At 42.5% G+C, this 17,339-nt stretch overlaps 1 protein-coding gene across 5 annotated transcripts in view; it reads right to left on the reverse strand.

The window, feature by feature from the left end:
- The window catches only part of CALD1 (caldesmon 1), a 251,862-nt gene that overhangs the window by 24,529 nt on the left and 209,994 nt on the right, over positions 1–17,339 (reverse strand). For 3 of the 5 annotated variants that reach the window (XM_075344239.1, XM_075344240.1, XM_075344241.1), the window contains 5 exons: positions 11,818–12,961; positions 9,348–9,419; positions 7,388–7,524; positions 3,046–3,301; positions 1,500–1,640 (listed from right to left, as the gene is read on the reverse strand). In XM_075344239.1, coding sequence (XP_075200354.1) covers positions 1,500–1,640; positions 3,046–3,301; positions 7,388–7,524; positions 9,348–9,419; positions 11,818–12,961 — 1,750 coding nt within the window. The remainder of the gene's footprint in view (positions 1–1,499; positions 1,641–3,045; positions 3,302–7,387; positions 7,525–9,347; positions 9,420–11,817; positions 12,962–17,339) is intronic. The other 2 variants (XM_075344242.1, XM_075344243.1) reach the window with 1 other exon arrangement.

The raw sequence follows: 17,339 nt of genomic DNA on the forward strand, positions 1-17,339 counted from the left end.
CATTTACATAAAACACTAAAGTCTATTCCACGTGAAATCACAGGCTATAAAACAAAATAAAATATCTGCCACTCAATGCTTTATGTTTCAAATATTATTTTGTTTTTATCATAGACCTTTTTTGTAATTTAGATTTTTCCTTTAATTGTTAATTTTTACAATTCTTTATGTACTACAGTTCAATGACAAATAGAAAATAAATTCTTCACTAATTGACCACTAGGTGGCAGCATGTTCCTAAACCTACCCACACACACACCACACACTCTTATTTTCAATGACATACACTGTATAAAATCACAAAGTACTTCTGTAAAAAGAAGAAAAAAAATATTCAGTGGAAATGATCAAAAACAAATAGGACCAGGGGAATACATATTACGTAGGTGTTCTATCCCCCTAAAAACAGTTTTGGGGGAAGAGGGACCTGATCTCCTTAAAGGGAATCTGTCAGGTGATTTTCTAGTACAATACTAATGTTATCTTTTAAATAGGGCTTACAGAGACCTTTCAGGATCAGTAAGTTTTATTGCTCTACTTTATCCTGTTATCTTGTTGTGAGCTCCATAGAATTCAGCGTGTTGTAGTAACTAGTGAGTGTATGTAAATACAAACTGTATATATACTAATCCTCCTAGCATCCCTCAGTGCTGGTATCAGTGGTAGTAAATCTGGACTGCATGTCCACTGCCACCCAACCCATACACCTTCCCACCTCTCAGCAGTGATAGTAAATGCATTGGAAGGTGGGAGGGGGGAGTAGTGAATATGCAAATTGTATTTACATACACTTGACTAGCTGTGAGGAGACACTGAATTCTACAGAGCTTACAGCAATATAACAGGATAAGGTAGAGCATTAAAATTTACTGATCCTGAAAGCAGTGATAGTGACTGCACTGAGAGGTGGGTGGGGGGGAGCAGTGATATCTAAATTGTATTTATTTGACTAGTGTGCAGGAGACAGGAAATTCTACAGAATGTACAGCAAGATAACAGGATAAGGTAGAGCAATAAAACTTACTGATCCTAAAAGGTCTACATTGCCAAATTTAAATATAACAATAGTATTGTACTACAAAATCACCTGACAGATTCCTTTTAAGGAGACTTGCTGTGTGTGAAATAATGGGAAAAAAAGTATGCAAATTAGCAAAACTATCTCTCTAGTGCCACTATAATATAAGTCAATGCCCGACATTTTAGACAAACTTGCAAATGGAGCTTTTTTTTACATATATAATATATGCATAAAATATACATCCACATACCATTCTACATCACCTAATATAAAACAATGTAATTCTTCACTTCCCCTGCGGGGGCGCTGTAGAGAGATAGAACACCTGTTTACAGCTTATTGTCAAGAGAGTCTTCTACAAAGAAATGACCCAAAGTTGACAGCCCCTTAAAATCAAATATTCAATTTTAGTCCGGGACAAGAATTACAAGACGACTGACAAATAAGTATCCAGAAGGGAAGACATCGAGGGTTGTACCTTGAAAGCTGAACCTTTTGGAGTAAAACACTTGAATGGTTTCTTCTCTTCTGATGACCCATCATCTGTCACTTTCTGGCGTTTTTCAGCAGCTTCTGCTCGTCTCCTCTCTATATCTTCCTTTAGTTTCTTCTTTTCTTCCTAGGGTGAAGGAAACCAAAAGTTGGGAGATTTTGAAACTTTAATTTTGTCCAGTCTAGCTGGAAACAACCAACTTGTGGACTGGGCAGAACATCATTCACTACCATTGGCTGTTTCCCCCCCAAAATCTGCATCATAACTGTCCGGACAACAAGTGCTGTTACTAAAAGAAATCAACCATATTTTTCTGATCTTGTGCAATCCCTTAAAATAGAATGTTTCATCAGAAAATTATTTATTTTTTTGTATTATAATTATTATTATTATTATTATTATTAATAATAATATAATAATATCAATAATAATATTATATTATTAATAATAATAACAATAACTTTATTATTATTATATTATTATTATTAATAATAATAATAATTTTGGCAATATTTTTTCCATATCATAATCAATACTTAGAAAAACTTGCAATTTTCACACTGTCCACTGGAGATTTTTTGACACCCTAACTTCTTGTTCTTTCAAGAAATGCACATGTACATTAGCAGCAATCTTTTGGCATGGAAGCATCTAATGAGCGTGTGCAAAGGTCATTCTGAAGGGAGGGGCTTTGACCTTTGCTATTGTGATTGTGCATCCTGTGATATTAGCTGTGTATAGACAAGTTATGAGTCATTGTAATCATGGCTCTGATGATAAGGAGCCTGCTGAAAACTCTTCCTAAAATTATAGGAAGTCTGAAAATGCCCTAGTGCCCAATGTGAAATTTAGAAGATTAATAATTTTGTTTATTAATATATTATAAAATATTTTAATTATATTAAATTATTATATTATTAAAAATTAAAAAAACATTGGCAATATTTTTTTTTAAAAACACAAAAGCCTGAAATATACAATTTTCTAATGACACATTCCCTTCAAGTAATATCTTCCTTAAAGAGGTTGCCCCCTACTCTTACACTGATGGTGTATCCTTAGGATAGCTTTGGCTGTGAAGACATGATGGGAAGTGTAGTTTTGCAACAGCTGCAGTGCCACAGGTTCGCCATCACTGGGATAGGTTATCAATGTCTGATCGGCCGGGGTGCAACCTCCGGCACCCCCGCTGATCAGCTGTTCGCAGACCCGGCAGCGGCAGCAGGCAGCTGCAAATGTTCAGTTTCAGAGCTGCCCGTCTTCTGATGGTGGCCGAGTACTGCACCTCCGCCTCCCATACTAATCAATAGGGGCAGATGTGCAATACGGAGAAGGAGCAGCTCCGGAACTGAGCATTTCCGGCTTCCCTCCTGCTGTCGCCGGGACCGAGAACATTTGATTGGCGGGGGTGCGGGGTGTCGGATCCCGGATCAGACATTGACGACCTATCCTAATGATAAGCCGTCAGTAAAAAAGTAGTAGACAACCCCTTTAAAGTCAAACAAGAACCCTTGTAATACCGGCTCCTCACCTCTTCCTTAGCTTTCTTCTCAGACTCTTCTTGTTTCTTTTTTTGTTCCTCCTCTTCCATTATTTTCCTTCTTCCTTCACGTTTTTTCTTCAGCTCCTCCAGCTCCACGGCAGCATCTTGTTGCTTCTGTTTAAGCTTATCCAACTCTCCAGTTTCTGACTCGCCCCTACGACGCTTAAGATCCTCCAGCTTCTTCCCAGCTTCCACCTTGGTGCCTGGTTCCGTCTCCTCGAAACTCGCTTGTCCTTTGGCACCGCTTGAGAAGAAAAATAAAACCTAATATGAGTTTGAGCGCCGGAAAGACCAGGGAACTTCTCTGCTGATTCAAATTTGAAGACATTTTTGGCCAAATGATGCCCGATACAGAAGGAAATTTATCTGTGTATTGATATTTGAAGACATTTTTGGCCAAATTACGGCCAAAAGGACATACAACCCAAGAAGGAGGTAGAGCAGGACCACAACTACATTTGGCGAAGACCTGAATTGGGCAGAAGGAGATGTCCCTGCATGAAGATGATGGAGGTTTTAGATGTTCCCCATGGGGTTGCTTGTCGGTTACAGGGTTGCTCCAAAATTACAGTGATCTCCAATCCATAGGGGAAAACTTTTCTCTTTGAGGAGACTGACAAACCAATCTGGCTGTCAATGGTGAGGAGTCTTATAGCTGCAATGCTCCTCTGGCAAATACTCGGATTGTCTCTTCAGGGAGGAAGGAGACAAACCCTAGTGCCACCTATTGGAAGTAGCAATCTTAAAAGTCAAAAGTGGCCCTTTAACGAGCCTTGTCATATGACTTAGGATATAAGACTCCTCACTGGCAGTCAGATTGGTTTGTCAGTATCCGCAAGGAGAAAAGTTTCCCCTTAGACACCACTATAGCTTCTCATACAGCAAGATCAGATCTCATACTTTGCACTGATGAGGGGCAATCACCCCGAAACACCATATCTAAAAATTGAGGTTCTGATCTGGCATAAATCGTAACTCATATGAAAAGGCTTGTTAAAGGGCCACTTTTGACTTTTAGGATTGCTACTTCCAATAGGTGGCACTAGAGTTTGTCTACTTCCTCCAATCCATAGGACAGAGGAAAACTTACTCATGGCTGGAGGTCCGAATGTTAGGATCCCAAGAACGCGGTTCTGCAGTCGCTTCATGAATGGAGCAGGGGAGCACACGCTTTGCCTCCACTCTAGTCTGTGGGTGCGGCACTCCATTGGTTTCAGCAGTCCCATAGACAATGAATAAAATGGAGGTCGAGCATGTGCACCTCCACCATTCTTGATGGGCCTACAAAACCCTATTCTTGGAGCTCCGCATCCCCAATCTCATAAACTGTGGAGGGCCGAGTAGTCCAACCCCCAGCAGTAAGTTATCCCCTATCCTATGGATGTTTTTTTTTTAACTTTTTGAGGATAACTCTTTAAGGCCTTTTACATGGGCAAATGATTGCTCATTATGAACACTGAATGATGAAACAAAAAGTCAATCAGCGCTTAGTTGACGACTATTTTGCACAGCCCAACGGATTTTTCGTCCTCAAACCTTTTTATTACAATTTTTTTTTATTAAATTATGTTACATTTATATTTTATTTCATTTATTAAATTATTTTATAAAATAATAAAATATAATATATAAATAATGTAATTTTTCTCTTATTTTATTCCTGCTGCTCCCCTGATTATTAATTTATTTTATTTATTTAATAATGTAGTTTTTCTCTTATTTTATTCCTGCTGCTCCCCTGATTATTAATTTATTTTATTTATTTAATAATGTAGTTTTTCTCTTATTTTATTCCTGCTGCTCTCCTGAATATTATTATTTATTTTAATTTATCTATTTATTTTTTAAATTGGCCATAGGCTCCAGAGATACAGGTTTTATAATTTAGAGCTAATTTATATGGTCTTGACCAATGGGGCGTGGCTCACAGAGCAATAAGTCAAAGTAACCTAAAGACCCGCCCCTGAGGATCCTGTGAGCTATGTTCTTATCTTTAGAACTATATGGCTGATTTTCTAAAAACATAAAATAAATGTTTGCTATGAGAACATCCCTATTTATTTTTTACAAAACTTGGATTTAGTAAAAATATCTTAATGCTTTTTTATGCTGAAGTGGTGCTCATGAGCACTTAGGTCCATCTTGATTGAAGGACAACAAAAACAATAAGAGTTACACTAGTTTCCCAAAAATGTTTTAAGTCAAAATATATATATATATACTTTTCATGGGAATGAATCTCGGCCCTTGAAACTCATTGGAACTTGTCTATAAAAATGTTTATGGAAGCCACAGCAGCTTAAGACATTCTTCTTTCCCAGACCTTTCCTGGGTCAAAGATGACAAGTTCATTCCGAGCTCTGTGCAATTATGAACATGAAGTGTCAACCGGCAGCTGCGGAGCCTGAATTAAAGTGGCGGCAGGGATCCAAATATAGGACAAGATCAAACGGCTCTGCTTGGCGTGCCCCAATTACATGTTACCTTAATGCCAGGTTCCTATAAGTTATGTACAGTTTCTTAAACTTCCCTGAATATACAGAACACATGGGCTTAAAGGGATTCTCCACCTTTTAACATTATGATATTTTTAGGACCGAAATATATGCGTATACAGTACATTTATATTATCAGGGGACCCTAATTATGTGACGCCCCTGGACTAGTCAGGGTGTCACAGGGAACTGCACTCCTTTTTCTTATTTTGCAGAACCCACCTTCCATGGTTCTGGAATCCTAACCTTGTTATCGCTTGCATCAGCATTCAAATTCTAGTCACCTCACACCACACCCTGTCAGGCACACCAGTGGGTGGTCTAGCTGGAATAGGGCCACCCGCCTAGGGGTCAGGCAGACTGGTGGGAGGGATTATAGTTAGTTGAGTGGTAGCCCTCAGAGAGTGAGGAGCTGAGGGAGTTGTAGCTCCCTGGGAGACTTTGGCTAGGTCGCACACGGTGGTCTGGGACTGGAGGAGTTGGACACCTGGTCGCAGGGTATTGGAGAAAGGGGCCAAACTTAGTTTTGGAGAACAGTCGGCACCGGAATATCTAGTAACCGGACTGGTACCGAGCATGGCAGGGTACAGGACCCTAGATCAGGGAGTAGCTTCACGCAACCTGATAATTAACCTGTGGAGGATAGTCTCTTTATGAACTTTCCCCATAAACTATAACTCCGCCCACACCTCTGATTGGCAGCTTCTAGTGTACACTGTGCATTGCTAGTGTAGGGATGGGCGTGGTTATACAGAGTAGCTGAGACTGGCTTGCATGCGAGACCTAGTCCTCTATTGATAATCTCCTGCTGATATAATGCTGATTGTATTGAAACTAAAGGACAAAGCCTAATATGTGACACATGTATGTAATTGTACCATCCCTGCAGCAGTCGGACTGCTCGGATCCGAGGTTTGCTGTGGCTCGAGGGTCTCCGGACCCGGGGGCTTGCGGCCACTCGAAAATAAAAAGGCGAACTATGTACAGGGGGTTAGTGTTCGTGACGCCACCTGTGGTTCGTGGTAAGGGGAGTACTGCCGCTGCCGATGGGAGTACCCGGGGGAGATGGAGTGTGGGCAGCCAGATGACGTTCCCTCCACGGGTAAGGTAGGCCTCGGGACTCTGGATGGTGGATTTGCAGGGATGCGTGGTGCAGACCATGCAGCAGGCAGGACACAGAGAGGGAGGGGAAGCAGAGTACTCACTCAGGCCGTGTGGGTGTTGGTGCGACCATTAAATAGACACTGACACATGAGTAAACCAAGTCTCTGGGTGCAAATGCCTCTCAGGGGGAGCTCGTCCAGGAATGCGCTCCCGTTGGTATTGTTTATGGTCTTGACCTGCCTCCATGCACTGATGTTATATGTTTTGAGTAACCCGAAGGCCTGAAGCTTTCGGGGTCCTGCTCTCTATACTTTGATAGAGGAGCTGTGCTCTCGATGGCTGACACTTGGGATTTCAGTCGGCCACATGGGTTGGAAGGCCCTATCCCCCTCATTGTGTTTGTGCCTTCGATCTCTGAGCTCTTGGGGAAAGTTCTGAAAGATTTTCTTTAAGAGCCTTGAATTATGTTATTTGCATGTAAGATATACTATTAGACCATATATCATCTTACACTCCCTCTTGATGTAGGGAGAAAGAAGACTGAAAGTTATCAAGCCCTATATATAGAGAGCCAGTGGAGACACAAGCTGAAAGATGTCACTTTACACATAGAAGGAAAGGTTATGACAGAAGATCAGACCTCATTGGGGCCTTGAAAAGCGAAGTCAGTTCCAAAATCAGCAAACACAACCAAATATGAAGTTGTTTGGTTTGTGGAGAAGACTTATTACCCAAACTTGTCCATATGTTTAAGCTTCTGTGGTGTAACTTCATGTAAACTTTCTCCATTTTGAGCTTTATTCTTGCGTTCCCAGCTGGCCTTTAATTCTTCCTTTCCTCCCTTGTCTTTAGATTTTTCATCCTTAACCTATTTGGAAAAAAAAGAGGTGGGCGAAAATGACAAAAAGTCAGTTTACTGCTGAACATAGTGTGAGCCCTGGCCACTAGTGTAATGACTATCAGAAACAGAGTCCACAAAAACAATTAGGCTTTATGTACATGACTATTACTTCTCCAAACTAGCTCAGAATTGTATAGAGAAATATTATGGCATCAAGATGGACCCATGGTGGTACCCCCCGCCAAATATTGTATCATGCTAAAATTATATATATATATATATATATATATATATATAAAAAATACTAACAAGTTCAGAATTGTACAGCGTGATAGTAGGGCATCAACATAGACCCATGGCGGTACCCCCCAAATATTGTACCATGCTAAGTAAGATCACATATCTATCTATATAGATAGGTAGCTTGTTAGCTAGTTTTTTTTCCTCATATTTTTTCTCATATATAGGTAGCTTTATAGATAGATGATCTTACTTAGCATGGTACAATATTTGGGGGGGTACCGTCATGGGTCTATGTTAAGGCTCTAATAGAGCACTGTACAATTCTGAACTTATTTTTAGCAGTAATATGGTCATGTACACAAAGTATAATTTTTTGTGGACAGTGTTTGGCCTACATATAGCTCCACAGTAGGGAGCTATAGACAATAGATGCTTTAGTAGCCCTTGGCACCTGAGGCTTGTGTCCTGCCTAATTCCCCAGATCATTTTGCAGTACTGAGCACCAATTTCAATTCTAATTATTCTAATTTCAACTTTTACAGTCCCCAAAGTCCACCAACACCCCTGGAGCCATAGTAGTCTACCATAATGGCATCATACATATGGCTCCAGCATGTTGACAACTTTTTTAGGGATTATATTTGATATCTATTGCAGTGTGCTAAACTAAGTATTTCTTTATTAGTGGTGTAATTTGAAGCTTGTGGTCCTCAATGCAAAATCTCCAACAGGATCCCGAATTGTAAAGAGAGTCTTCCTTGATATTGATCTTCTCAGAACTTTTCGGCCCTGCCTAGGGCCTGGATGTGACTGTAACTCCTGAATTTACTATGACTATGCCCCTACTTCCTATAAATTACTTATTCTTAACTTAGACTTCCAAATAATGACCCCCATTATGCTATACATTGATTAGCCTTTAACTTGTGGGTGCTATAGTCAAAGGGATTCCCTTGATATCGATTAATAATTACTTTAACTGCATCTTGTTCTCTGGATGACTCGGCGGATCCACTCTTTACTCACACAGCCAATTGATTTCTATAAGAACTGTGCAATTCTCTATTTCACCTGTAGGGGAGCTGCTGGCAAATACAACACTTGCTGCCTGGTTCCTTCACCGATTGTGGCTGATCACTAGCGATCAGACCATAGAATACATCTAAAAGTGGAGTCTTCTAGGCTGAAGAATATGTACTTACCATCTTATACGACACTATTTGCACTCCTTTTGTGTTTCTAATAAAATGTAATGCAGCACGATTGGACATTTTTTTTATGGATTAAAAAATTAGTTTTAGAATTTTTAGGAAAGATTAGATTTAGATTTTTATTACTGTAAGTAAAAAAGTATACAGTATTACAAAGAATACTGTTGGGACATTTAACATGGGGAGGGGATAAAAGAAAAAAGAAGACTGAGAAGTGATAGTATACGCAGTAATGTCTGATATTTAAAGGGGCGGTAACTATTATTGTAAATCAGTAAGGAGAAAAAGAATAAGTGGATCCTGTCTCTTTTTTCTTTTCTGGCAAATAGAATACTAAAACTAATAATTAAAAAAAAATACATATAAAAAAAATGCTAAGAGTGACAAGATAGTTACCTCCTCTTTTTTGAAGCCAGGTCGACCTTTGTCATCTTTTTTAGCATCAAATTTATTTTCTTTGTCTTCTCCCTTTTCATGACATTGCACAGATTTGAGAAGGGGTCTTTGAGATGACGAGCAGACATGGTGCACGCAGGCATCTGCAGGCATTCTAGTGCTCGATAAGGTGGTGTCGCATTGACATAAGGGCCTGGGCTTATTTATAATCATCCATACCACTGTTCATATGGGCACTAATTTTATTTAGGTCAATCCCCTTTTCCCCAGTATTAAAAGGAGGACACTTTTACGCCCTAGAAGTCACTTTACTCCCCAGTAGTCACAGTAGGACTCACTACCCTCCAGTAGTCACATTAGGTTCCCCAGTAGTCACAGTAGATCCCTCTACTCCCGTATACTCAGAGTGGGTCCCTCTACTCCCCAGTAGTCACGGTAGATTCCTCTACTCCCCAGTAGTCACGGTAGATTCATCTACTCCCCAGTAGTCACAGTAGGTCACTCTACTCCCCAGTAGTCACGGTAGATTCCTCTACTCCCCAGTAGTCACAGTAGATTCCTCTACTCCCCAGTAGTCACGGTAGATTCCTCTACTCCCCAGTAGTCACAGTAGGTCACTCTAGTCCCCAGTAGTCACAGTAGGTCACTCTACTCTCCAGTAGTCACGGTAGGTCTAGCTACTCCCCAGTAGTCACAGTAGGTCACTCTACTCAGTAGTCACAGTAGATCCTTCTACTCCCCTGTAGTCACAGTAGCTGCCTCTACTCTCCTGTAGTCACAGTAAGTAAGTCTTTCTACTCCCCAGTAGTCACAGTAAGTCACTTTACTCCCCAGTAGTCACAGTAGGTCCATCTACTCCCCAGTAGTCACAGTAGGTCCATCTACTCCCCAGTAGTCACAGTACGTCCTTCTACTCCCCAGTAGTCACAGTAGGTCCATCTACTCCCCAGTAGTCACAGTAGGTCCATCTACTCCCCAGTAGTCATAGTAGGTCCATCTACTCCCCAGTAGTTACAGTAGGTCCATCTACTCCCCAGTAGTCATAGTAGGTCCATCTACTCCCCAGTAGTCACAGTAGGTCCATCTACTCCCCAGTAGTTACAGTAGGCCCATCTACTCCCCAGTAGTCATAGTAGGTCCATCTACTCCCCAGTAGTCACAGTAGGTCCATCTACTCCCCAGTAGTCACAATAATGACAGTAGGTCACTCTACTCTCCAGTAGTTAACAATATGTCCGTATACTCCCCAGTAGTCACAGTGGGTCTCGCTACTACAGACTAGTCACAGAAGGCAACTTTATTCATAAATAGTCCACCAGATTACTTTACTCCTTAACAGTTACAGAAGGTTTCTATATTCATCACTAGTCATAGCAGGCTCTTTTATGCCACAGTAGTAACAGAAGGCCCCTTCATTCTCAACTAGTGACAGAATTCTCCTTTACTCACCAGACGTCACAGAAGGCCTTTTTATTCCAAACTAGTCAAGAAGACCTCTCTTCTCCCTCAAAGTTAAAGTAGGTCCCTCTACTCCTCAGTAGTCACAGTAGGTCCCTCTACTCCACCGTAGGTCCCTCTACTCCCCAGTAGTCACAGTAGGTCCCTCTACTCCACTGTAGGTCCCTCTACTCCACTGTAGGTCCCTCTACTCCCCAGTAGTCACAGTAGTTCCCTCTACTCCACAGTGGGTCCCTCTACTCCACAGTAGGTCCCTCTACTCCACAGTAGGTCCCTCTACTCCACTGTAGGTCCCTCTACTCCCCAGTAGTCACAGTAGTTCCCTCTACTCCACAGTGGGTCCCTCTACTCCACAGTAGGTCCCTCTACTCCACAGTAGGTCCCTCTACTCCACAGTAGGTCCCTCTACTCCCCAATAGTCACAGCAGGGTCTCTCTTCCAATATTTACTACAGCAGGGAAAACATTTTTCTTCAGTGATAGTATCAAGCTTCATGCCTTTGGCACCAAGCGGGATCAGATAGCCACCTACTATATGAAGAACTGAAAGCAGAATATTTGTTTGGTGACCTGGTGACTGGGTTTTGTTTAGCGAAACATACTTGAACCTCTAAAATGTGGTTGGATTTCTTTTAGCTATGGTTTTCACATTGAGTCAGTGTGGCTGAGACCTTACGGAAGCTTGTGATACACACCAAAATGCCTGATGCACGTGTGGCCATACACCAAAAGTGAGACAAACCAAACCTGTGGCACTCAAAAACTTCAGCTAAGCTTCCCACGACATGCCTCACGATCCCTTGATTGAAGAGGGAGGAGAGGAAGTTTGGTCATGCAGTATTAGCAGTGAGAATTGTAAGCAAAGTGTTAATGTGCAAGTACAAGTCTGAGCTTTCAGCAAGAAAGTGAGGGGAAATTTTTCAGAATTGCAAGGTGTGAACAAGACTCAGAGTTTTTGCTGCCATTCCATTTTTCAAAACACGGGTGCAAAATAAAGTTGCCGAAAAATGTACCTGCTTCCTGAGGAAGGCTGGTTGAATTTTGTCCTCCAGCTTCTTTCCTTTTACCTGTTTGTCGTCAACTTTCACATCTTTTTTCTCTTCAGTTTTTAACTTCTCCTCTTTCTTTTTGGCCTCTAACCTACTCTTCTCTTCTGCTGCCTTTTTCTCCTCAGCTTTTTTCCTCTCCTTTTCCTCTGCTGCCTTCTGCTCCTCCGCTTTCCTCTTTTCCTCTGCTTTCCTTTTTTCCTCTGCCTCTATTCGTTTTCTTTCCCCCTCTGCCTTTTTCTGTTCTGCCTTTTGTTTTTCCTCTGCTGCCCTCCTTTCTTCCTCTTCTTGTTTCCTCTGTCGCTCTCTCTCTTGTGCCTCAAGTCTTTCTCTTTCCTCTGCCGCTTTCCTCTCTGCCTCAACCCTCTCCCTTTCTGCTGCCTCCTGCATTGCCTCTTCTTCTAGTCTCTCCCTTTCCTCAGCTTCCTTCCTTTCTGCCTCTGCAGCTTGCCGTCTTGCATCTTCCTCCAGCCTCTCTCGCTCTTCAGCTGCCCTTTCTTCGGCCTTAACCCTTTCCCTTTCTGCGGCCTCCTGCTCAAGTGTTTCCCTTTCCTCAAATGATTTTCGAGTCTCCTCTGCCTCCCCATCATCTCTTGTGATAACTGCCTCTATCCGGACTTCCCCGTCTGTCTCAACCCTAGATGCCTCTACATTCTTAATCTGGAAAGTTACTTCTACCTGATTCTCCTCTATGTGAGGTTCCTCAGGTTCTTCTTCTTGTTCCTCCTGCTTGACCTCAACCTCTTCAGTTTCTACATGCTCTACTTCTTTTCTATCGTTCTTTTCAAAAGACTTGTCAAAGGTTTCAGTCTCTTCAACTTCATGTCGGCCCCTATAGGCTTCCGTATTGTTTTCCTTGGGTGAGGTATCATTCTCTTGGACTTCGTTTTCTCCATTTCTGCTACTTTTTTTGACGGAAATAGTTTCGTTGACTGAAATAGATATGGTTGGATCTAATTCTTTCTGCCGTTCCATCGCTTCTTGTAGACGCTTCTGACGCCTCTCTTCTCGTTTGGCTAGTCTTTCCAACAACGCACTTTCGTCATCCACTGAAAGTTCAGTGTTTGTTATGGATGAAGACTTTATGGAAGGAGACTCTTCTGATGTGATGCTGTTAAAAGAAAAGGCATAATAAATAGATCTGAACAATTATTCACCACGACCCAAAAACCCTCCGCTTTATTGGCAGCCTCCAGAGGTTGGTGGAACTGGTAATGACTACGTTTTTAAACTTTGACTACTACTTTTTATAAACTATGTCACTGTCATGATCCAGGTCTGTATCTGCCGCTGTGGCTTGATTATTTAACCCAGCTCCGGCCTGGTCATGTCAGGGGTTAACTCCTCCCTGTCTGACTCCGGTTTCCGGGGACACTATATCCTGGTGCTGCACCTCCGGTTCAGTGCCAGTGATAGTTTATGCTCTGCAGCGTGTATTACTGGCTTTGGTGAGTTTACCTAATCTATCCTGCCTCCCAGCTACCTTGTTCTGAGCCATAGTCTCCTCCGATCGTCCGTCTGTGCCGGTCCCTGACTTTCCGCTCCTGTCTACTGTGTAGCCTTCTCTGTCTGTCTTATCCCGGTCCCGACCTGTTTTGTCCTCCTTCCTTATTTGTACTTCAACTTCCCAGCATCTAACCTGTATCCTTGTTCCTAACTTCAGCTCCGGCACTCCCCTCTTTTGCACACGTGACTTCCCGGCTTCCGACCCTTGGCTATCACCTGACCACGATTTGTTTATCCTTGTGCTTTTGATGAGACCTCCTGCTGCTGACCTGGTTTACTGACTACTCTACTCCCCTCTAGTGGTTTGCCTGCTAACTACACTCTGAAGCTACACTACTTATAGCTTCAGCGTCTTCCTTAGTACAGTATGACAGTCATAACATTCATTTACCAATGTGACCTAGAAAATCACCAAAATCTAGACCATGATTGAAAAATTGAGTAGACCATAATGAATCTTATTCTTCAAAGAGGACCTGTCACTAGATCAAAAGTGGGAAGTTTTTATTTTATTGTAGCCTCTTCCATGAGTATTCTACGTTTGTATTTTTTTAAATTTTTAATTTAGGATGCCTTTAGAAAAACTTTAACAAAAGGGGGCGTGGCTCACATGGTGATTGTGCAAAGAAGGAATGAGAGTTTGGTTAAGCCACGCCCTCTTAAAAATAAAAATACCCATATCTCTGGAACGGTATGGAGGATTTGAAAAAAGAAAAAAGTCTAGTACTCCGGGGAGCGTTGGGAATAAAATAAGAGCAAAAACTGGACACTTTTTATCAGGTGACAGGTCGCCTTTAAGGAGACACTTTAAGATAATATGCTTAAATTACGTAATAGGCAAAAGGAGAGACATCAAGTGGTGGAAAAACTTTAAACCTTTCACCTTAACTCTCTTCAAGAGTTTTTGTTCAAGTTGAGAAAAACTAACTTCCCTGTCGCAGTTGAAGCCGGGCAGTCTTCACTTCTGCAGGAGGCATCTTGGGCGCCTCTTGGTGCTGATGACTCTGAGCCTCACTGTACAATGTCATGACATCTTGGGAGCTAATATGCCTAGGAGACGCCCATGATGGAGGCCGCGGAAGAGACGGCTACCTGCATCCAGCTGCTATGTAGAATCCCATTGGATACTGGACAAGAGCAGTGTGAATCTTTTTGGCTTAACTCTAGCTTTTCTTTTTCCAAAAATACATAAAGACTCGCGGTTGACGCTGAAAGCCAAGAATCCATGTTTTTCTGGTTCACATCTATAGTCAGTGACAACGGGTCCATGGACGTATTAATAACATGCAAACATTTCTTTGAATTCCTTCATGTGCACTAATGTAATTTACATTATGTAAATGCAAATAAAGTTTGACATCTGAGCAGACGGTCCCTTTTAATCCACTGCCATATTTACATTCTTATGGGTGACTGGAAGTTCTCCTGCTTCCCATTCTGCCTTTGCAGACAGATTGCTGTTTTTGTTAAAGGGAACCTGTCACCAGATTTGGTGACTATAAGCTGCGGCCACCACCGGTAAGCTCTTATATACAGTATGTTAGAATGCTGTATATAAGAGCCCAGGCCGCTGTGTAGAACGTAAAAATGACTTTATAATACTCACCTAAGGGGCGGTGCAGACTGGTCGGATGGGTGTCTCCGTTTTTCTCTCTCGGCCATCTTTGTCCTCCTTCTTCTGAAGCTCGGGTGCATGACGCGTCCTACGTCATCCACACTAGCCGCATTGAGGTCCTGCGCAGGCGCACTTTGATCTGATGCTGACTAGTGTGGATGACGTAGGACGCATCATGCACCCAGGCTTCAGAAGAAGGAGGACAAAGATGGCCGAAAGAGGAGGCGCCTGTACCTGAGAATGGAGGCACCCATATAACCAGTCTGCACCGCCCCTTAGGTGAGTACTACAAAGTGATTTTTACATTCTACACAGCGGCCTGAGCTCTTATATACAGCATCTTAGCCACTGGTGGTAGCCGCGGCTTATAGTCACCAAATCTGGTGATAGGTTCTCTTTAATATTTTTCCATGAGTTTTACCATAAGAAGGTGAAAAAACTATAGAACAAAAACATATAGCATTTTTTATCAATAAAGTTGATAAAATTATGGATAAGAGAGAGAGGGCAACTGTCACGGCATTGACTTAAGGAAGGTCTGGAGTGAGGCCAAACACACAACTTAATAGGGGTAACACCATGACAAACAAGGGGTACACTGGGGACACTTTAACAACGTAAGTGAGAGCGAAGATGGACACTCCTTCACTTACCTGCCACTGTACCCTGCACTCCTAGCCAGTCCTTATACAGGATACTCACCTGTCGAGCAGGAACCTAAAGCCCTGAGTGACCCTACAATAGTCCTGGCTAAGGAGTGGGTAGGTAAGGATCACTAGTCCCACCGCTACACTGAAACGACACACCAAGAAAGGAAGACAGACAGGTGGAAAACAACAACAAACTGCTGCCGTTGGCCCCAAGACTGCAGCCACCACAACAACATTAACAGAATGTTTTAGCAGCTCCTTCCACCTCTTGGCCCAGCATCCAAATGGCAAAGAATAACCAGAACCCTCTACCTCTACTGTCGTGAGGTAAAAGACACAACAGACAGGGGGTTTATGAAGACAAACAAGGTGTACCCAGGTGACACATTAACATCTGTGGGCCCTGATGCTAGTGAGAGGGAAAATAGACACCTCCTCCACTTACCTGCCTCTGTACCCTGTAGTCCTAGCCAGTCCCTATACAGATTCCTCACAAGTCGCCGAGCAGGAATCTGAAGCCCTGAGAGACCCTGCAGTAAGCCCTCACTAGTGAGTGGGATGGTGAGGATCATTAGTCCCATCGCTGCACTAAAACAACACACAAAGGAAAGATATGACAGACTGGGAAAAACAACAACAGACTGACTCCAACAACTAGGCTGCAATAAGGCACCAGTACTGCAGCCTACACCACAACCAACAGCAAGGACTCCAGCAGCTCCTTCCACCTCCAGGCCAAGTATCCGAATGAGGTCTGAGAATAACTGGCACCCTCTACTGGGAGCAGAGGGTATATAAAGGACTGGGAGTGGTCCCAAACCAGAAACACTTGATCAGGATTCAGAAGCTGCTGGAAAGCAAAGTGACATTAACCCTACGACTGCCAAAGGAAAGGAAATCCATTGAATATTGAGAGTCTAGCATAGACATGACTCTCAAGTCCTGAATCTGTCACTAGTCTCATAATACTGAGAGACAGGAGTGACAGCACCCCATTATAGTGATGAGTTGGTTTCTACCCTAGACCCGTTCTATGACCCTTGGACAGAATTCTCTCTGCATTTGAGTGTTCTGCACAGAGTCTTATCACCCGATTGAAAAGGAGATGAAAGCAACAAGGGCTGGGACCTCTTTTTCCACCAGTTTTTCCCCTAAAGAACAAAACATAGGATCCACTCCACTGGCTTGGGTCATGCTTCAATTGCAACTTACGCATTTGGATCTACTGGTGGACCATGAGACCTTCTACTGCGTAATTTGAACTCCCATATCTTCACTACAGGGCCGTCTCTATTGCTGTTAAAAGGTGCCGCTTCAATACTGATAGCGACACAAAAGAGACATCCTGCCCAGAAGGACACACTGTATTATTGAAGGGGAAGTGTGACGTGTAGGCCGCATAGACAAAAATGTCAACATATATATTCCTCAACATTGATTTGGTGGTAAGACCAGTGGTACGGTCATTTGTCCAAAGTGTCCCAGGAGACATTTTTCAAAACTACACCACCAGGCTGCAGGTTTCGCATGCTTTGTGAGAAGCGTGTGCGGCCTAAATGTGCTATCGTGGCCTTCTGTCTCCCATCTGGGAAGTCATTGGCATGCAATTACAAAGAAGCTGCCAGCAGAGGATCTTGATGATTTTCCCAAGTGCATTCAGCACAGCAGAATATTCTTCAGACAACCAGTAATAACCTCACTGATAGCAGCCGAGGCTG

The sequence above is a fragment of the Anomaloglossus baeobatrachus genome, chromosome 4, assembly GCF_048569485.1.
Source record: "Anomaloglossus baeobatrachus isolate aAnoBae1 chromosome 4, aAnoBae1.hap1, whole genome shotgun sequence".
NCBI classification, from domain to species: Eukaryota; Metazoa; Chordata; class Amphibia; order Anura; family Aromobatidae; genus Anomaloglossus; species Anomaloglossus baeobatrachus.